This window comes from Gobius niger, assembly GCF_951799975.1.
Source record: "Gobius niger genome assembly, chromosome: 9".
NCBI lineage: Eukaryota > Metazoa > Chordata > Actinopteri > Gobiiformes > Gobiidae > Gobius > Gobius niger.
In genome coordinates, this window is record NC_136860.1 from 36608454 (window position 1) to 36630857 (window position 22404).

General features: G+C 39.0%; 1 protein-coding gene across 1 annotated transcript in view; it reads right to left on the reverse strand.

Annotated features, from left to right (window-relative positions):
• Positions 1-1026: 1026 nt before the first annotated feature.
• The window catches only part of itgav (integrin, alpha V), a 67556-nt gene continuing 46178 nt past the window's right edge, over positions 1027-22404 (reverse strand). Inside the window, exons 12-27 of the mRNA XM_079562698.1 lie at positions 21453-21560; positions 21325-21380; positions 21087-21241; positions 20821-20952; positions 19296-19363; positions 18062-18206; positions 16922-17014; positions 13858-13937; positions 11006-11086; positions 9148-9253; positions 8927-9085; positions 6984-7121; positions 6786-6899; positions 4688-4795; positions 3384-3503; positions 1027-1174 (exon numbers count right to left, since the gene is read on the reverse strand). Coding sequence (XP_079418824.1) covers positions 1082-1174; positions 3384-3503; positions 4688-4795; positions 6786-6899; positions 6984-7121; positions 8927-9085; positions 9148-9253; positions 11006-11086; positions 13858-13937; positions 16922-17014; positions 18062-18206; positions 19296-19363; positions 20821-20952; positions 21087-21241; positions 21325-21380; positions 21453-21560 — 1756 coding nt within the window. The 3' untranslated portion in view covers positions 1027-1081. The remainder of the gene's footprint in view (positions 1175-3383; positions 3504-4687; positions 4796-6785; positions 6900-6983; positions 7122-8926; positions 9086-9147; positions 9254-11005; positions 11087-13857; positions 13938-16921; positions 17015-18061; positions 18207-19295; positions 19364-20820; positions 20953-21086; positions 21242-21324; positions 21381-21452; positions 21561-22404) is intronic.

Genomic DNA, 22404 nt, shown 5'->3' on the forward strand with positions numbered 1-22404 from the left:
TGCTCAGAGCCGTGGGAAGATGTTTTAGTTAAAAAATACTTTACAAAATTCTTTTTCTGTGCATGAATCCTGTTTATTAACCTCTTAATTTCCCGCCTGAACCGAGAGCATTTTCTCCAGTTCAGCTTTACCCAAATCCTGTAGGCCAGTGTAACATTTGAAAGACCGACAAAACTAAATGGATCTTTTTCCTCACGTCAGATTTTTTTTCATCACTTTTTTTGTCGGGCAGTCGTCTCATTTTTGTCACATTTTCGTCCATTTTTTCTCAATTTTTTGTCAAATTTTTCTCACTTTTTAGTCAAAATTTTCTCCATTTTTGTCATTTTTTGTGAGTTTTTTGTCCATTTTTTGTCAAATTCTTGTCACTTTTTAGTCACTTTTTTCTCAATTTTTCGTCAATTTCTTGTCAATTTTTCGTCCATTTTTTCTCACTTTTTAGTCATATTTTGGTCATTTTTTGTCATTTTTTGTAAATTTTTTGTCACTTTTTCGTCAAATTATTCGCATTTTTTTTGTCAAATGATCATCACTTTTTCGTCCTTTTTTTTTTGCAATCTTTTGTCAAATTTTTCTCACTTTTTGCAAATTTTTTGTCACTTTCTCGTCAATGTTTTCTCTCTTTTTTCACATTTTCATCCTTGTTTTCGTCTCAGTTTTGTCGCTATTTTCACACCTTTTTCCCAGAAGCTTTTGGATTGGGGTAAAGCCAAACTGGAGAAAAAGTGCTCGGTTCAGACGGGAGTTAAGGGGTTAACAACACAGCCGAATCGAAACCTAAATAATCCTGAACATTTACCCCATTTTTAACCATGAAAAGACGCTTTAGAAAATAAAATGAATGGGTTTGGCGTCGGTTCACTGTAGTTTGAGGAGATTTGAACTGATAATTTTACGTTACTCAGACGTCATTCCGACCGTGAGGATGATCCCGCCTCGTCTTTAACAGTGAAGTGTTTTGAAACTGAATCTTTTTGCTTTATCGATCTGTGTCTCCTGTGCCACACCGGGCCACACCGGGCCACACCGGGCCGAACGCTGCCACACTGCTCAGTGGAAACCGGCCCTGAGCTCCGTTACATCAGCCGTCCGCGTTGCCATTTTCCTCCGGCTGCAGCTGCTCCTTCTCGGCGCAGTCGTCCTGAGGGGGGCGCACTCGCTTAAAGAAGCCCAGCTGCACAGAAGAACAAGGAGGTCCAGTTTATTCAGGATTCATTTGTGAGGACCGCCCCTTTCCCACTCCGGGGGGGGGGCTCCTCTGGCCCTCTCCACCTGGCCTCATTGTGTCAATATGTTAAAGGGATGTTTCAGGATGTTTGACATAGGGCCTCATGTCCTCGTTATCCAGAGTGTTGCTGATTTCTGGAGATATTTTTTTTTGTAATTCAAGCAATTCAAGTTCTTATATTTGAAGAGTTTCGTGGCGCTAGGCTAGTGCTAGGCTAGTGCATGTCTATGGTATCAGCTAGCCTGCATTAAAAACAGTGTGACCCGCTCCACAGAGCACCTGAGGCAAATCACTGATAACACCAGACTAACCATATACATGTCTGTGTCCAAAGGATCATTTAAAAGACCTTATATTTGAGCAGCATCAGCTTCGTGGTTGTATAAGCTACGCGGCGGCGGAGTGATCTGAGAGAAAATAGTCCCTCAAAATGTGATCATTCATGTGATGCAGGTCAGTTATATTCAAAAAGACTGTAAAGTAAAATGTGCAATAATCTCTGCATCAGCTGCAGAGATTTCTCCTTTGTGAGATCAATAAAGGTTTATCTTATCTTATCTTAAAAGTCTGGTGTTATCAGTGATTTGCCTCAGGTGCTCTGTGGAGCGGGTCACACTGTTTTTAATGCAGGCTAGCTGATACCATAGACATGCACTAGCCTTGCATTAGCCTAGCGACACGAAACTCTTCAAACATAAGAACTGCATGAATTACAAAAAAAAACATCTCCATAAATCAGCAACACTCTGGATAACGAGGAAATGAGGCCCTGTGTCAAACATCCTGAACTATCCCTTTAAGTTAAGTTAAGTTATACTTTATTAATCTCTGTAGATAAATGTGTTCTCTGCATTCGACCCATCCTCAATGTCACTGGGCGACCTGTAGGAGTGACCAGCAGTGACCCGTCTCATGATGTGGAGCCAGGCTAGTGGTCAGAAACACCTGGAGAACATGCTCCACACAGAAAGGCCCCGTCCAGGTGGGAATCGAACCCGGGACCTTCGAGCTGTGAGGCACGAGCACTAACCACTGCTTTAATACTCTGTATTAGAGCTTAAACGCTGCGTCCTGCTCCTCCTTTTTGCTGCGGCTACACTGCAAAAAGTGGATTCTAAGCAAGTAAAAATGTCTTACTTTAAGAAATAAGTTCTTATTTTTTCCATAAAAAGTAATAATGTTTTGTGGAGCAAAGTTTTCTTGAGAAAAAAATCTTATTTTAGGAAATAAAATCCAGCCATTTCTTGTTCAGATAAATTTGCTAAAAACATGATATTTTTTCTTGTAACAAGAAAGAAAAACTTTTTGAATCTTCTTCATCTTTAGACAGCCTCAGCTTCACAGCTCAAAGGTCCTGGGTTCGATTCCCACCAGGACGGGGCCTTTCTGTGTGGAGCATGTTCTCCCCGTGTCTGCCACTAAAAACATGTACAATAGGTGAATCCTCCAGCAGGTGATTCTGACCATCAGCCTGGCTCCACATCATGGAGACGGGTCTCCGGGCACGGGAAATACTTTCCTTAAATATTAAATCAAGCAACATTTAAGTACAATACCCACAATGTTTCACTAAATAAGAATGTTTTCCTTAAAATATTCCATTTTCTGAGGACATTTTGCTAAATTCTAGTTATTTATTTGCTTAAATTTAGTGTTTCTTTCTTGTTTTATGATGAGAAAAATAATCTAGAAATAAGAATTCTTAGCAAGAAAAAAACTGACAGAATTTTTTCCTTAAAACAAGACAAAACGTCTTTTTTCCCTTGTTTTTAGGAGGGTGCTTTTGCAGTGTTGAGCCAGAGTGGGAACAGCGACTACAGCGTGACCTTTTGTGCTTAGTGGGAGCGCACTTTGACCTCTTGCCAATCCAGACTTAGTGAATTTAACTGGGAAAGTGTCGATGTTTTGTCTCTTTGTAGCTCCTGCACATCGGGAATCGCTGCCTTTCTGGCCGCTGCTGTTTCCCACAAAGGAAGTGACCATATTTGATTCACAGTGTAAACAAGTCAATGTTTGTGATTGAATGTGTGCGGGAAAGACGAGGGAGCGCGTCACACTTTTGTTTTTACTCTGATGTGAAAACTAATACGTTAAGTGAAAAACTAAATCTGTGTTTCTGTGTGAAGATGGAGCTGCAGCGCGTGAGTGTCCGGACCTTGTACATGATGAAGATGAGCAGAGCCAGCAGCAGGAGTCCGGCCAGAACAGCCAGAGCCACGACCCACCCGGGCACCGGCTGAGAGACGTCCGCCACCCAGATCACCGACACGTTCACCTGCGGACACGCCCGACGGGTCAGCGACCTCGGGGACACACTCAAACACACCACTTACGCTTATGAGGTCAGCGCTTTACTGCAGGAACACTTTGTTGATAATCATTTGATAACCACACACTGTAGTTTTATTTAAGGCCTTTCTACTCCCTTCCATGTCTGTGAAGTAACTCCATTAAACATGATGTTGTGAGGCCAAGATAAAACATTTGAATTTCTATTTGAAGGAAAGTGTCGCCCCCTGCAGGTAAGATGTTCCAATAAACATTTTTAACCACCCGCCAAAACCAAATGCATTCTCTCCTCTTGGCCATTGTCGTCACTTTTTATTTCCCTTATGTGTTTTTGTCACTTTTTTATGGCATTTTTGTTACTTTTTTGTCACTTTTTTTTCTGCTGGATTTTTGTCACTTCTTTGTAGAGTTTTTGTCATTTTTGTCGCTTTTTTTGGTCGCTTTTAAGCGTTTTCTTGTTGTATTTACATCCTCATTCTCTTCTCGTTTTTGGATTTTTGTCATTTTTTTGGTGGATTTTTGTCTTTTTTTTGGTGGATTTTTGTCTTTTTTTTGCTGGATTTTTGTCTTTTTTTTGCTGGATTTTTGTCATTTTTTTACTGGATTTTCGTAATTTTTTTACTGGATTTTTTTCTTTTTTTGCTGGATTTTTGTCTTTTTTTGCTGGATTTTTGTCTTTTTTTTGCTGGATTTTTGTCTTTTTTTTAACTGGATTTTTGTCTTTTTTTTGCTGGATTTTTGTCTTTTTTTTGCTGGATTTTTGTCTTTTTTTTGCTGGATTTTTGTCTTTTTTTTACTGGATTTTTGTCACTTTTTTCTGGATTTTTGTCACTTTTTGTCAATTCCCTTCCTCATTTTCTTCTTGTTTTTTTGTCGCTGTTTTGAAGAAGCTTTTGGATTTAGAGAATTTGGAGAACAGGGGAAAACATGTTCAGGCGGGAGTTAAGAGCTTAAAAAATATATATTTTTACGCTATTTTCAATGTTTCACGATGTTAATGCACTGTAGAAACACCACCTCTTAGGAAAGTTAGATCTAGAAATTCATTCCCCTCTTTCTTTCTTTATTTATCAGGACGATGTACAACTACATTTAGCTTGTGAGCGAAGATGCTCCAGACTGTCGTCCTGAGAACATCACTCAGTGTTAAATGAACTGTATTACACTTACAGTTGTACTATTGGAAGGCAGGTCGAAGGCCAGCTTCTTGTAGGGGACCTCGATGACGCTGAAGGACGCTCTGGACTGGACCGTGTAGGAGCGGTTCTGATTTTCAACCTGAAAGTTTACACAAAACAAAGTATAAGCACAAAACAGCGGCGCGATTCTCTGGGGCCGATATCTGGGTATTTTACGACATCAGCCGATATCTGTCCGGAACTCAACGTGATATCAGAGCTTTAAAATGCCTCTAATGAAGCGCCCCCTGCTGTTCACAGCTCAACACCAACACATTTTACAGTTTAGAAGCTTCAGACACAGGATTAAAGGTGAGGTGTTTTTAAAAATGGGCAAAAATATTAGCATCGGCCTTAAAGGGATGTTTCAGGATGTTTGACATGAGGCCTCGTTTCCTCGTTATCCAGAGTGTTGTTGATTTATGGAGATATTTCTTTTTGTAATTCATGCAGTTCTTATATTTGAAGAGTTTCGTGGCGCTAGGCTAGTGCAAGGCTAGTGCATGTCTATGGTATCAGCTAGCCTGCATTAAAAACAGTCAGTCTAACCATGTACCGATGTCGATAGAATAATTTGAACCATTTTTCATTTAAAAGACCTTATATTTGAGCAGCATCAGCTTCGTGGTTGTATAAGCTACGCGGCGGCGGAGTGATCTGCGAGAAAATAGTCCCTCAAAATGCGATCCTTCATGTGATGCAGGTCAGTTATATTCCAAACATGACTCTATGGACACAGATAGGGCTGAAACGACTAATCGATTATTGAAATAGTAATTTCGTTTCGTTTTGTTTTTTGAATCACACAGGCTAAAATGGAGCAAAAATGACCTAAAAATGTGGTATTTTTGATGAAATCCTGCTTTGTTTATATAGTTCGGGTCTGTGTACATTTAGCTCATTGTAAATTTCATGAATAAAGCCTCCAACAAACATTTCCCTTTAGTTTCCTCCATCAACACATCTTCAAGCAGCGCCACTTAAGCTCTATGTGATTAAAAAAAATAGAAAAAATAGAATTTTCCTACACTATACCTACAAAAAAATCGTTAGTTGCCGCCCTAGACACAGACATGTATATGGTTAGTCTGGTGTTATCAGTGATTTGCCTCAGGTGCTCTGTGGGTCACACGGTTTTTAATGCAGGCTAGCTGATACCATAGACATGCACTAGCCTTGCATTAGCCTAGCGCCACGAAACTCTTCAAACATAAGAACTGCATGAATTACAAAAAACATATCTCCATAAATCAGCAACACTCTGGATAACGAGGACAGGGCTTCTCAACCTGGGGGTCGGGACCCACTAGGGGGTCGCGAGACAAATTTTGGGGGGTCGCCAGAGCAAATAGATCAAATATATATTTTAATATTATTATTATGGTGTCGTAGCAAACATGCTGTTTTACCAGGGGGCCATTATTTGTTCTAAATTTAATTCATTTTTGTTTTAGCCATTGTTTTTACTTTGTTTTTTAAGAGTTATATAGATTAACCTCTTAACTCCCGCCTGAACCGAGAGGATCTTTATCCTCACGTCATCACATTTTTTTTCCATCATTTTTGTGTTGGGTTTCAACTCATTTTTGTAACTTTTTTGTCAATTATTTGATCAAATTTTTGTCATTTTTTTGTCACATTTTTGTCATTTTTTTGGTCAAATTTTGTCAATTTTTTTTCTTTTTTTCGTCAATTTTTTATCAGATTTTTGTCATTTTTTGATCATTTTTTCGTAAATTTTTTGTCAATTTCTTGTGACAGTTTTGCCACTTTTTCATACATTTTTCGTCAGTTTTTGTCACATTTCCATCACTGTTTTCGTCTCAGTTTTGTTGCTTTTTTCCAGAAGCTTTTGGATTGGGGTAAAGCCAAACTGGAGAAAATGTGTTCAGTTCAGGCGGGAGTTAAGGGGTTAATGTCCCTGTTTTTCCCATGGTCTGACCCGGGTGGGGGTCACGATCCTAATTCACTGTTATAATGGGGGTCGCGGCTCTAAAAGGTTGAGAACCACTGAACTAGGAAATGAGGCCCTGTGTCAAACATCCTGAAACATCCCTTTAAGAGAAGCGACCTCTGGGCTCGACACTTACCCGCAGGAAGTTGTTCACGTCCAGTCTGGAATACACAAACACGATGGCGTTCTTTCCTCTCTCCAGCCGCCCGACCTGACACCGGAGCTGCAAGCACTTGGCGGTGGAGCAGTCCTGGAGAGACATAGAAGATCAGCCGTGTAGAAAACTCTCTTTAGCTCCTCATGCGTTAAAGGGATTACTGGTTATTCTGCTCACCAGAGTCTGCATGTCGCTCTGGGCCTCCCTGACCGACTCCAGATCTCTCTTCCGGACGTGGTTCCGGTTCCGGCCTTCTCCCTCCCTCTCTCTCGGAGGAATTCCATCTGTGGCGTTTTTCTCCGCCGTCAGTGGATTCTACAAGAGAATGAGTTTTAACCTCTTAACTCCCACCTGAACATGTATTCTCCAAATTCTGCAACGCTAAAAGCTTCGACAAAACAGCGATAAAAAACGAGAAGATAATGAGGATGTGAACACAACAAGAAAACGGTTAAAAGTGACCAAAAAAAGCGACAAAAATGACAAAAGAGCAACAAAAAAGTGACAAAAATTCAGCAAAAAAGTGACAAAAAAAAAAAAAATCCAGCAAAAAAGTGAAAAAAATCCAGCAGAAAAAAGACAAAAATCCAGCAAAAAAGTGACAAAAATCCAGCAAAAAAATGACAAAAATCCAGCAAAAAAAGTGACAAAAATCCAGCAGAAAAAAGACAAAAATCCAGCAGAAAAAAGACAAAAATCCAGCAAAAAAGTGACAAAAATCCAGCAAAAAAGTGACAAAAATTCAGCAGAAAAAAGACAAAAATCCAGCAAAAAAGTGACAAAAATCCAGCAAAAAAGTGACAAAAATCCAGCAAAAAAGTGACAAAAATCCAGCAAAAAAGTGACAAAAATCCAGCAAAAAAAGACAAAAATCCAACAAAAAAGTGACAAAAATCCAGCAAAAAAGTGACAAAAATCCAGCAAAAAAGTGAAAAAAATCCAGCAGAAAAAAGACAAAAATCCAGCAAAAAAGTGACAAAAATCCAGCAAAAAAATGACAAAAATCCAGCAAAAAAAGTGACAAAAATCCAGCAGAAAAAAGACAAAAATCCAGCAAAAAAGTGACAAAAATCCAGCAAAAAAGTGACAAAAATCCAGCAAAAAAGTGACAAAAATCCAGCAAAAAAGTGACAAAAATCCAACAAAAAAGTGACCCAAATACAGCAAAAAAGTGACAAAAATCCAACAAAAAAAAGACAAAAATCCAGCAGAAAAAAGACAAAAATCCAGCAAAAAAGTGACAAAAATCCAGCAAAAAAGTGACAAAAATTCAGCAGAAAAAAGACAAAAATCCAGCAAAAAAGTGACAAAAATCCAGCAAAAAAGTGACAAAAATCCAGCAAAAAAGTGACAAAAATCCAGCAAAAAAAGACAAAAATCCAGCAAAAAAAGACAAAAATCCAACAAAAAAGTGACAAAAATTCAGCAAAAAAGTGAAAAAAATCCAGCAGAAAAAAGACAAAAATCCAGCAAAAAAGTGACAAAAATCCAGCAAAAAAATGACAAAAATCCAGCAAAAAAAGTGACAAAAATCCAGCAGAAAAAAGACAAAAATCCAGCAAAAAAGTGACAAAAATCCAGCAAAAAAGTGACAAAAATCCAGCAGAAAAAAGTGACAAAAATCCAGCAGAAAAAAGACAAAAATCCAACAAAAAAAGACAAAAATCCAGCAAAAAAGTGACACAAATACAGCAAAAAAGTGACAAAAATCCAACAAAAAAAAGACAAAAATCCAGAAAAAAAAGACAAAAATCCAGCAGAAAAATAACAAAAATCCAGAAAAAAAAGACAAAAATCCAGCAGAAAAATAACAAAAATCCAGAAAAAAAAGACAAAAATCCAGCAGAAAAAAGACAAAAATCCAGCAGAAAAAAGACAAAAATCCAGCAGAAAAAAGACAAAAATCCAGAAAAAAAAGACAAAAATCCAGCAGAAAAATAACAAAAATCCAGCAGAAAAAAGACAAAAATCCAGCAGAAAAAAGTGACAAAAGAGCAGCAAAACAGTAATATAGTGACAAAGCACAATAAGGGAAATAAAAAGTGACGACAATGGCAGAGGATGCGTTTGGTTTTGGCGGCTGGTCAGAGGTTAAAACGAACACGAGCTCTGATTCTCACCGAGACGTTGAGGGGGTTGATCTCGACGTCCGTGGTGCAGTTGATGGGCCCCTCGGTGTCGAAGCTGGTGATGTAGAGCAGCGAGCCGTTGTTGTAGTGATACGGCCAGTCCACATCCAGGGACGCCTTGGAGAACGTGCTGGGACCACTGTTCAGCAGCTGCAAGAGCGACAGGGTGAGGAGGCTGTAGGAGAACATGGGCGGTGCTGGAGACTTCGTACCTCATAGACCAGCAGTATCTGGGGCCCGATGTCGTCCCCAAGAACTGGAGGATCCCGGGGTTTCCAGTTGGGGATGGGCAGCAGAACCTGGCCCGGATTGGAGGACCTGCAAAAGACCGAAGACAGTTTACACAAACCCCGTTTTAAGGTTTGAAAAAAGGTCACATCAGCTTCACGTTGTGGACTAACGGTGCTTGATTCTCCTAAAATTGCAAGTAAATTGAGCGGACTTTGCATTGATAATATTGATTCTGATCATGTTTAATGTTGTTCCTCTGCTTCATGTTTCTGCTCCACATGAACAAAGCTCAGAGCTGATCCTTTAAACATGATCTGAGGCTCTTTCAGACGCTCAATACAAGTTTGGATGATTTTAGTCTCTCCTTTTCATTTTTATTTAGTCTGATTTTAGTCGACTCAAATATCTGGACATTTTAGTCACAGGTTTAGTCTCATGAGAAACTTTTCATTTAGTTTTAGTCCAATTTTAGTCACAAAAATATCACTTTGACTAAAATTAAGACTAAATATTTTAGTCGATGAAATTAACGCTGCCTGACCCCGCCCGAGCCACTGACCTTAAGGATAGTGGGCGGTGCCTAATCTTAATACGTCTCTGATTGGATGATGAATGTTCACCGTTTACAACTACCCTAGTCATGACTTTACTACTACACTACTTTGTCAATGAAACAAAACCGATTCTAGTGAGTGAAACTGTGAACACCAGTGCAGTGCTTCTCTCAGGAGTGTGTGGTAAAGAGTTTAACCCCTTAACTCCCGCCTGAACCGAGCACATTTTCTCCAGTTTGGCTTTACCCCAATCCAAAAGCTTCTGGAAAAAAGGTGTGAAAATAGCGACAAAACTGAGACGAAAACAATATTGGAAATGTTACAAAAAAAGACAAAAGTGACAAAAAACTGACGAAAACATGTGACAAAAAATTACCAAAAAATGACAAAAATGTGACAGAAAAATGATGAAAAAATGAAAAAAAAAATGAAAAAAAAAGACAAAAATGTGAAAAAATGTGAAAAAATGTGACAAAAAAATGACAAAAAAATGATAAAAAATGACAAAAAATGACAAAAAAATGACAAAAATGTGACAGAAAAATGATGAAAAAAAGAAAAAAAAAGAAAAAAAATGACAAAAATGTGAAAAAAATGACAAAAATGTGAAAAAATGTGAAAAAAATGACAAAAAATGATAAAAAATGACAAAAAAATGACAAAAAATGACAAAAAATGGCAAAAAATGACAAAAATGTGAAAAAATGTGACAAAAAAATGACAAAAAAATGATAAAAAATGACAAAAAATGACAAAAAAATGACAAAAATGTGAAAAAAAAATGGAAAAAAATGTCAAAAAATGTGGAAAAAATGGGAAAAAATGACAAAAAATGTGAAAAAATGTGACAAAAAAAAGACAAAAAATGACAAAAAATTACAAAAAAATGACAAAAAATTACAAAAAATGACAAAAAAATGTGAAAAAAAGAAAAAAATGTGACAAAAAAAGACAAAATTGACAAAAAAAGTTACAAAAAGTGAGTTGAATGCCCCCCCCCCAAAAAAAAAGATGGAAAAAAATCTTATGACGTGAGGAAAAAGATTCTTTTAGAAGAGTTTTGTAGATCTTAGCTTTCAAATGAGGCGTTACACTGGCCTACAGGATTTGAGTAAAGCTGAACTGGAGAAAATGCTCTCGGTTCAGGCGGGAGTTAAGAGGTTAAACAGACCACATCTGAGCACAAGTCGACGATATTCTCATTCCTACAACGATTCTTTTTTGTCCTTTTAATGAGCTCGATCAGTTTCATTGAAGTCTCTTCTGCCACTGATAAACCCCTCACCCTCTGATGGCCACTTTGGCGAGCACCGCCAGCTGGGTGGTGCTGGACACTCGGGGGCTGATGTTGTTGAACTGGTTTGAGCTGAAAGAAGAAGAAAAAAAACACACATTACAACCTAAACATGCACGACTCCAGACCATGAACCTATAGGGCTGTGCAATTAATCGAAATCCGATTACGATTTCGATTACAACAGTAAACGATTACAAAATTAACATAATCGCAAAAAAACGATTATAATTATTTATTTATTTTTTCAATTTTTTTTTTTTTAATTTTCTTCTAATTTTTGGATTTTGGGATTTTTGTCACTTTTTTGATGGATTTTTGTCACTTTTTTCGGGATTTTTGTCACTTTTTTGATGGATTTTTGTCACTTTTTTGATGGATTCTTGTCACTTTTTTGATGGATTTTTGTCACTTTTTTCGGGATTTTTGTCACTTTTTTGCTGGATTTTTGTCTTTTTTCTGCTGGATTTTTGTCTTTTTTCTGCTAGATTTTTGTCACTTTTTTGATGGATTTTTGTCACTTTTTTGATGGATTTTTGTCACTTTTTTGATGGATTTTTGTCACTTTTTTGATGGATTTTTGTCACTTTTTTGATGGATTTTTGTCACTTTTTTCGGGATTTTTGTCACTTTTTTGCTGGATTTTTGTCTTTTTTCTGCTGGATTTTTGTCTTTTTTCTGCTAGATTTTTGTCACTTTTTTGATGGATTTTTGTCACTTTTTTGATGGATTTTTGTCACTTTTTTGATGGATTTTTGTCTTTTTTCTGCTAGATTTTTGTCACTTTTTTGCTGGATTTTTGTCACTTTTTTGCTGGATTTTTGTCACTTTTTTGATGGATTTTTGTCATTTTCTTTGATGGATTTTTGTCACTTTTTTGAGGGATTTTTGTCTTTTTTCTGCTGGATTTTTGTCACTTTTTTGATGGATTTTTTTAAAGGCAACAAATAATCGTTTGAATAATCGTGATTTCAATTATGACAAAAATAATCGTGATTATTATTTTTCAATAATCGAGCAGCCCTACATGAACCAACAACCTGCAGACGACAAACGTACAGCTGTCGTCTAAAGGTTTGCTGTTGATATCGTGAAATAAACCTGACAAATTGGCAACATTCGAGAACAGGATATTGTGCGCTACTTAGTAGTTTATAACTTGTACTTTTCCGGTGTTGTGTTTGAGTCGATGGTCTGAAAAAGGCTGAGGCGTCACATTTTTAACCAGGCGCCATTTAAAACCTGTAATCAACAAACCACACTCTCTCCTCCGCCTCTCACTGCGGAAACACACTTCAGCTCACAGAGAGTAAGAGTTCCATCATATCTAATGCCATTCTTTACTGAAAACCTGTGAAGTTAGGTCCCAAAACAAAGATCATAAAGGTTTGATCGCTGGATATTATCGATAAAGTCTAGTGTTGTTTAAGTCCTGGTTCAGCTCGTCCTAGTTCAGACTAATATGAGTTGGTGAAGTCACTCTGGATTTGTGCAGATTCAGTCCTCGTTCTTCGCTGGTTTAGTCTTTGTTCGGTGACGTAGCCTTATCTTTACACTTTGTTTACACACTTTAGATGCAGCTTTGGACTGAAATGGCCCATTGATATTGAAATGGGGCGAGACAAATGGAGACGTGCTGCTCTGAATACCAATGAACATTGAAAGGGAATTAACCCTTTATTCCCAACCTTAAAGGAGCATTATGCAACTTTTATGTGAAAAATCAAGTTGGTATTTGTGTATTTGACCGTGTAGCGCCGCAGCGGGGGTTTGGTGGTCAGCACGGCAACTTTACTTTCCATCACAGTGGTCTCTACAACGCTCAGGATCTAATGTTTCTGAGGTTTTCTGACTCTGTCCTGGAGACGACTGTGATGGAAAGTAAAGGCTCAAGTTATTGTTGGTGAGGCCCTCAGACTCAATTAAAGGGCCTATATCCTGCAAAATCCACTTTTTGTAGCTTTGAACCATGTTGTTTTGCTATTTCCTTATCAAACACCCCAGAGTGGTTTGTGGCTTCATTCACACAGTTCTCAGTAATCCTCTTGAATCCTGCTCTCTGAGGCTCCGCCCTCTGTTATGACGTTTTTTATGTCATAGTGTCAAACAGGAAGAGCCTGTAATGTAAGGCTTTACGGCCTGATTCTAAATGTTAAAAAAGCTTTAAATATATAGGCATATACATATACATATACATATATACATAAATATATCAGGTCAGGGCTGAAAACAAGCACAAAACAAACGCCCCCCTGAGCGTCTGAACTGACGTCATGTTTGCACTGAAGGAAGTGAAGAAGGAGCTCTTTCTAACCTACTCTGGACACGCCTGTTCTTTATTCTTACCTAACGATAATGTCACGGAGAAAAGTGCGTTTGGCAACGAGAGGACAGACTTCAACCTTCCTAAAGAAGAGACCGCTCGCCATGAGCTGGAATTTCTCTCTGGGATTCGGCGACTTTCACCAAAATAGTGTTTTTCTGTGACTGTCTCTGATGGTGAGTCAAAACGCGTGTTAGCTTGTGTGTGTTAGCTTGTGTGTGTTAGCTTGTGTGTCAGCATGTGTGTTAGCCATTTATGAAGGGGGCGGAGTTAACTGAATCGAAGCGTCTTGTCTTCCGGGTTTGCAAAATACCCCCAGAAAATACTCATATTTTTCACAAAAAAAAGGGGTCCATAGTGATGATAAATGCCTATACTCTACTTTGGGACGGCTCAAAGAGCAGGCTACAGATCCTTTCAGGCCCTGATGAACATGAATTGCTTTAAACAGAGGAGCAGGAGATTCTTCTGTGGCTCAGATTCTTTTTGGATGATTCTACTTGTTTATTTTGAAACAAACCTGACGATCTGCAGGTCGAACTTGACCGACGTGTCCTCCTCTGAGAGCTGGTGCACGCTGAAGCGCAGCTCGGCCAGAACCTGCCGCAAAAAGCACAACAGAAGATGATAAGTACACACAACAAAGATAACAAGTACACACAACAAAAGATAAGAAGTACGCACAGCAAAAGAGAATAAGTACACACAACAAAAGAGAATAAGTACACACAACAAAAGATAAGAAGTACACACAACAGAAGATAAGAAGTACACACAACAGAAGATAAGAAGTACACACAACAGAAGATAAGAAGTACACACAACAAAAGATAAGAAGTACACACAACAGAAGATAAGAAGTACACACAACAGAAGAGAATAAGTACACACAACAAAAGATAAGAAGTACACACAACAAAAGATAAGAAGTACACACAACAAAGATAAGAAGTACACACGACAGAAGATAAGAAGTACACACAGCAAAAGATAAGAAGTACACACAACAGAAGATAAGAAGTACACACAACAGAAGATAAGAAGTACACACAACAGAAGATAAGAAGTACACACAACAAAAGATAAGAAGTACACACAACAAAAGATAAGAAGTACACACAACAGAAGATAAGAAGTACACACAACAGAAGATAAGAAGTACACACAACAAAAGATAAGAAGTACACACAACAGAAGATAAGAAGTACACACAACAGAAGATAAGAAGTACACACAACAGAAGATAAGAAGTACACACAACAAAGATAAGAAGTACACACAACAAAGATAAGAAGTACACACGACAGAAGAGAATAAGTACACACAGCAAAAGATAAGAAGTACACACAACAAAAGATAATAAATACACACAACAAAAGAGAATAAGTACACACAACAAAGAGAATAAGTACACAATAGAGTGCGGATCGGGCCGTTTTTGTCTGTCCGAGCCCGGCCCTCGTCCGACAGAGCAGTGATCAAATCCGAACCGAGCCCGACAAGCATTAAGATATTTGTGTCCGAGTCAGACCGAGCCCGACACATTTAAAATCACAATATTTCCATAAGCCTAATGACACAGTAGGATACGATACTGTTTGTGTGGAAAAAGTCAGATTTTATCCATCAAAAGGCATTCGTAACGTCAACACAGATGAGCGGAGCACGCACGCACGCACGCACGCACGTAGGCTACGCGAAGCAACAGTTTTACCTGTGCGGTCACTGCACGTGTTTCGTTGTCACAGCAGTTCACAACTTCTTAAAAGCATTACTGCGTGCGCACTGCGCAGTGCATAAGCGGGTTTAAATGCCGCATCTTCTATTTATTTAGTTTTTTGACAAATGATCGCTTATAATGCATGAAATGAAACAGACCCATTTTATTTTAATTTTTTATTATCGTGCTGATGTGTCCGAGTCCGACCCGAGCCCGAAAATATGTTCTAAATATTTGTCCGAGTCCGACCGAGCCCGTCGGGTTCCGACGGGTCCCGTCGGACGTCGGACGGGTTGCAGCACTCTAGTACACAACGCAAAGCCACAAGAGGCACTCGGGTGGAACGGTTCAAGCTCTTCTTTCTGATTTTACAAAGCTGCTTTATAGTAAAATGTGCCCCTGGGCTCACAGAGAACACAGGGCTCTAAAGTAAAAAAGTGATACGTTTCAGTTTTGCGTTTGATTTGAGGCTCGTGTTTGGGTTTGAAAACAAAGCTTGAGATGCGGATTATGACCAGGATCGAATGCATTTGTCTGTGACTCTGACACTCTGCAACCTCAGCTTAGTGGTTAGTGATGATGACACACATGCGCTCTGTTTCACGAGCCTGACACGAGCCGCGGAGCAAAAACTGCACCGTCACTTTGGTGCGATGCAGATGGAATTATGTGTTCAAGTGCATATGACTCATCAGACACTGTTTAAGCGAAAACAGAGTTTAACACAATTATATTTAAGGTTTTGCTAAAGACTGAACCAGCTCTCTTTAGTTTGGCCATTTTTGTGATGTTTATAGTTTAACTTCCTTTAGTTTAGTTTATTTGAGCAACAGATGCACACAGGTATAGTTTACATATAACATACAGAATCTTTCACAACATAAGAGGTATTAGTGCTGCTCAAAGGGAGTAGTTATAACTTATAAGGCCCTCCCCCTCCTCTCAGACTTACACAACTTAAACTACTTCGTGGCGCTAGGCTAGTGCATGTCTATGGTATCAGCTAGCCTGCATTAAAAACAGTGTGACCCGCTCCACAGAGCACCTGAGGCAAATCACTGATAACACCAGACTCACCATATACATGTCTGTGTCCATAGAATCATGTTTGGAATATAACTGACCTGCATCACATGAATCATCGCATTTTGAGGGACTATTTTCTCGCAGATCACTCCGCCACCGCGTAGCTTATACAACCACGAAGCTGATGCTGCTCAAATATAAGTTATTTTAAATGACTCTATGGACACAGACATGTATATGGTTAGTCTGGTGTTATCAGTGATTTGCCTCAGGTGCTCTGTGGAGCGGGTCACACTGTTTTTAATGCAGGCTAGCTGATACCATAGACATGCACTAGCCTTGCATTAGCCTAGCGCCACGGAACTCTTCAAGAACTGCATGAATTACAAAAAAAACATATCCATAAATCAGCAACACTCTGGATAACGAGGACATGAGGCCCTATGTCAAACATCCTGAAACATCCCTTTAAGCTCATGCATGACGGCACTTCTGACCCGAAGTAACACCTTTCTGAGTGACAGGATTTTAGAGGCAGTTGTGGTGAACAGGTCTGAGCTCATTCTGCACATTAGGACATGGCTGAACATGTAGGGAGAGGAAAATACTTCATTTTAACACTTTTAAACTCTGCACAGTCCCTTTAAAGAAAAATAGTTGACATACATTCTTCAGAATAGCTGCCTTTTGGGCGGCAATTTAGAAGAATTTAAAATATAAAACATATTTAGAGTTTTTTCCTACATACATGTTCGTTCACAGTTTACAGCAGTGTCTTCGATGAGTCTTCAAACAGGGTTGAAAATAAGGGAAACGTGTGTTAAATCATTAGTCTGACCTTGGTTCCTCCTTTCATGGGGTTCCCCAGGTCACACACCACCATCTTGGTGTTGTTCTCTTTCTTGTAGGCGCAGGACAGTCTGGTCAGGGTCTGGCAAAGACATGAGATCAGTGTTAATTTTGACAACATGTTTTAATTTAGTCTTTTGACTAAAATGTTATTCAATTTTAGTCGAGATTTAGTCAAAAAAAACATTTCAATTTTAGTCTAGTTTTAGTCGACTGAATTTAAGACTAATTGAGTCGACTTTCCATTTGTAATATTCATTATAATCATATTTAATCTTGTTCCTCTGCTTCATGGAGCTGCTCCATACTAGTTTTTTCTGCTTTTTTGACCATTTTTTCTGCTTTTTTGACTAGTTTTTTCTACTTTTTTTGACTAGTTTTTTCTGCTTTTTTGACAATTTTTTCTGCTTTTTTGACTAGTTTTTTCTGCTTTTTTGACAATTTTTTCTGCTTTTTTTGACTATTTTTTCAGCTTTTTTGACTAGTTTTTTCTGCTTTTTTGACAATTTTTTCTGCTTTTTTTGACCATTTTTTTCTGCTTTTTTGGCCATTTTTTCTGCTTTTTTGACCATTTTTTCTGCTTTTTTGACTAGTTTTTTCTGCTTTTTTGACTAGTTTTTTCTGCTTTTTTGTCTAGTTTTTTCTGCTTTTTTGACCATTTTTTCTGCCTTTTTTTTTACCAGTTTTTGCCACTTTTGTAGCATTTTTTTGTTTGTTTACATCTCGTATTCATTTCTATTTTGGCGCTGATTTTCAAGAAGCTTTTAGATTCCTTCTGGTTCCTCTGCTTCATGTTTCTGCTCCACATGAACAAAGCTCAGAGCTGATCCTTTAAACATGATCTGAGGCTCTTTCAGACGCTCAATACAAGTTTGGATGATTTTAGTCTCTCCTTTTCATTTTCATTTAGTCTGATTTTAGTCGACTCAAATATCTGGACATTTTAGTCACAGTTTTAGTCTCATGAGAAACTTTTATTTAGTTTTAGTCCAATTTTAGTCACAAAAATATCACTTTGACTAAAATTCAGACTGAATATTTTAGTCAACGACATTAACCCTGCATTAGATATATGGTTGTATGGATGGAAGCGATCGGCCTGAGCGTGAGTGTGAGGGGGGGGGGGCACCTCGCTGCGGACCACCCCGGTGAAGTCGGCCTGCTGGGGGGGGAAGACGTGCAGCTCGGCCTCGTACGCGCCCTCGCCCTGGTTCTCCGCGCTCACTTCTAACGTCAGAGCGTTGTCGTCCCCGATGTAGATCTGCTGCGGCTCGCTGGAGGAAACATTTACACAGTTACAGAGGAACGTTTCAGCTGGAGGAAACATTTACACAGTTACAGAGGAACGTTTCAGCTGGAGGAGGAAACATTTACACAGTTACAGAGGAACGTTTCAGCTGGAGGAAACAGGATACAATCACACACAGATACATATTTCAGCGTCATTATTAACCAGAAAAGTTTGATTCAATGGCAGCTTTTGAATCCAGCCAGGGCCGGACTGGGACTGAAAACAGCCCTGGACTCTGACCAGCCCGGCCCAAATTAGTGTAAATGCGACACTTCTCTGACCTTAACCTCTGACCCCCCGCCTTAACCAAATGCATTCTGTCCTCTTTTGAAAGCTAAGACCCACAAAACTGACCTTTTTCCTCGCGCTGTTGCTGTGCTGTGTTATCTTTTGTATGTTTTTTTTCCTCATTTTTGTCTAATTTTTGTCTAATTTTTGTCACATTTTTGTCGATTTTTTGTCAATTTTTTGTCAATTTTTTGTCAATTTTTTGTCAATTTTTTGTCAATTTTTTGTCGAATTTTTGTCGAATTTTTGTCAAATTTTTGTCGATTTTTTGTTGATTTTTTGTCACATTTTTGTCACATTTTTGTCACATTTTTGTCGATTTTTTGTCACATTTTTTGTCGATTTTTTGTCACATTTTTGACAATTTTTTGTCGAATTTTTGTCGAATTTTTGTCGATTTTTTGTCGAATTTTTGTCACATTTTTGTCACATTTTTGTTGATTTTTTGTCACATTTTTGTTGAATTTTTGTCACATTTTTGTCACATTTTTGTCACATTTTTGTCACATTTTTGTCACATTTTTGTTGAATTTTTTGACATTTTTTGTTGAATTTTTGTCAAATTTTTAATTATTATTTCTATCATTTTTTGTTGTTATTTTGTCTGTGTTTTTCTCTTTTTCTCGCTATTTTGATGCTTTCTTTTATGCTTTTAGATTTGGGTAAAGCTCGGTTGAGGCGGGACCGGTGGCCCTCGAGCCGGTGGCCCCTCTGTGCTCTTCCAGAACGGACATGTGGCCGGTCCGCCCCTGAATCCAGCTGCTTTGTAACTTGAGAAACGCACCTCTTCACGGAGAGCCTCAGGTCCGGTTTGCAGATGTTGTCGTCTCCACAGTCGAGCAGGATGTGAGCCTGAGGGAACAGGAAGAAGAAGCTTTAAACCCCAGGAGGAGGCCACTAAACCAGCTCCACCGCCTCCATTAAGGAATCCTTTGGTCCAGGGCCTGAAGAAGTATTCAAACTCTATTCACGAGTCACCTGCAGCGCCTTACACTGAGTTAATATGATTTAGAAACTTTCTAAATTTAGAGATTTGAGGTGAAACTTTAGCTGGAGAGACTGACTTAAACATGAGACAAATGTGCTGAAAGTTTTCTGTCATTTTATGTTTTCATATAAAAGTAAGTCTTTTATGCCTAAAAATGCCCAAAATGTCTGAATAATGGATCGAGCCGATTTAATTTTGTGACAAATTCGTTACAAAGACTTTTTCTTTTGGATTTTGGCTCTTGTTTAGTTTTAAAATAAGTGTTGTTTATTGTGAAAAGAAATCTGCCACGTTTTTAGAATTTCAAAACTCGATAATTCAGGCTCGGTATTAAATATTAGACATTAAAAAAAAGTCTAAATTGTGGTTCAGTCCGAGGTTGGGAGGAAATCTGTAGGACAGGGGTGTCCAACCTTTTTTCACCGAGGGCCGTATACTGACATGTATAAGGCATGGAGGGCCACAGATCAGTGGTCAATGCATTCAAACGTTCAACTGCGTGTGTTTAAGAGAGGTTTAAACCATTCCACACACTTTTATTTAGGCTTAGAAGCATAATGCCGGCTCGGTCCCACAATAAATGTTCATCTTTGAGGTTTTAATTGCGTGGAATTATTCAAATTGGAGTAAAATGACCTTCTCTGGCAATGTGTGGCAATAAAACAAGAAGGCTGAGGGCCACCCAAAATCGGTATGAGGGACGCATTTGGCCCTCGGGCCGCACTTTGGACACCCCTGCTGTAGGAACTACTTACTGTATGTAGAGATATTGTCACAATGTGAGAAAATGGCCCTTGAAATGACAATTTCCCAAATAAATCACAACATGTTATTGTGAATTCTGTGATTCGTAGCTGCGCCTCGTAGCTGCGCTGGCCGCACGTCACATGGTATCGGTTTCTGGTATCGGGACCTCATGAATGAATACGAGTATGAGTACAAGTATGTGGTATCGGTATCGGTGCATCCCTACTCGTACAGTGTTTCGCTCCGTGCTGATGCTGATTGGCTTGTTGGATCAGGCTGACCTGATATGAAGTGATGGCTGCAGACAGTTACATTTGTTTTTTTTTATCATGAGCTCATTTCAGTCGCTTCTTTTGACGGCTTGTATCTCAAATCTGATGTTTAGTCGATTGATTGATTCTCAGCACGGCCTAAAAACGGCTTTGTTTTCGTGTAGTGACTGATTTTGTGTGGACTTCTCCAGCCCCATGTTAACACATAGGAGAAAATGGGCGGGCACAGTTCATGGCGCCGCCCACGCGAGCCTCCGGAATGAGGTGTATGGCAAAAGCCTGCGTTGGAGAGGGTGCAGTACCTGTTTGGTGATGTTAGAGGGCGCCGATATGTCCACGATGGGCAGGAGTCCGGTCTTGTCCGAGGCTTTTTGATAGTCCAGACTGTACTCCAGCGTGACGGAGATGGGAGTGATCTTATCCCGGAACTCTTCCTGAGGGCAGCGAGAGAGGAGAGACTTAGGGCAAACTCAGAGACCAAACCAGAACTGAAACTGTACAAGAACCCCTGGCCAGGAGGACTGAACAAACAAACAAGGCTGAGGTTGGATGAATCCGTTAGACTCACGATGAGAAAGACGTCCAGCTCCTCGCAGGCCGGACTCCGGTCGTTCCGAGCCGTCATGTTTTTCTGATACTGAAACGAGCGTGTGTGTAAGAACAGAACCCGCTTTGTCGCCTCCTTCTGCTTCAAACGATCCAGCGTCAGGTCCACCTTAAAGACTGGGGGGTTCACGGAACACAGTCAACAGAGATAAAACACAGACTTTAATCCTCTGTTTCTCCGGGATTGGAAACCTACTCACCGAGCGACGAGGGAGCTCCGAAACCCTGCGCCGTGAGGCAGTACTTCACCCTGAAACTGGAAACAAACGCCTCACGGTTAACGGGGGGAAAGAGTGAGCCGGGTTCATCAGGTCTGGTCTTCACTCACCAGGAGACCTTCGTGTTGGTGGAGGGATCCGTGCACGACTTCTCCTCCGGGTTGATGATCTGCGGAGTCAGATCTAAAGTGCCGTTGACGCTGATCACCGGGCGAGCCCTGAAACGGCACCAGAGTTACACTGAGACAAACACCACTTCAGAGTGTTGTTTGAGCAGGTGTGGACAGAGCCGTGGGCAGATGTTTTAGTGAGGGGGCGCTGAGGGACCAAATGTACCCCCAAAATACTTTTCCTGTGCATAAATCCTGTTTATTAACCTCTTAACTCCCGCCTGAACCGAGAGCATTTTCTCCAGTTCAGCTTTACCCAAATCCTGTAGGCCAGTGTGACGCCTCATTTGAAAGACCGACAAAACTAAACTGATCTTTTTCCTCACGTCAGATTTTTTTTCATCACTTTGTTTGTTGGGCAGTCGACTCATTTTTGTCAAATTTTCGTGACTTTTTTGTCACTTTTTCATCAAATTATTCATTTTTTTGTGTCAAATTTATGTCCATTTCTGTCATTTTTTTGTCACTTTTTTGTCGAATTTTTGTCGATTTGTCACATTTTTGTCGATTTTTTGTCGATTTTTTGTCGATTTTTGTTGATTTTTTGTTGATTTTTTGTTGAATTTTTGTCTAATTTTTTGTCTAATTTTTTGTCGATTTTTTGTCTAATTTTTGGTCGATTTTTTGTCGATTTTTTGTCGATTTTATGTCGATTTTTTGTTGAATTTTTGTTGATTTTTTTGTTGAATTTTTGTCTAATTTTTTGTAGATTTTTTGTCTAATTTTTTGTCGATTTTTTTATTCGATTTTTTGTCGATTTTTGTCGATTTTTTGACGATTTTTTTGTCACATTTTTGTCACATTTTTGTTGATTTTTTGTCAAATTTTTGTCAAATTTTTGTCAAATTTTTGTCGAATTTTTTGTCAATTTTTTGTCAATTTTTTGTCAATT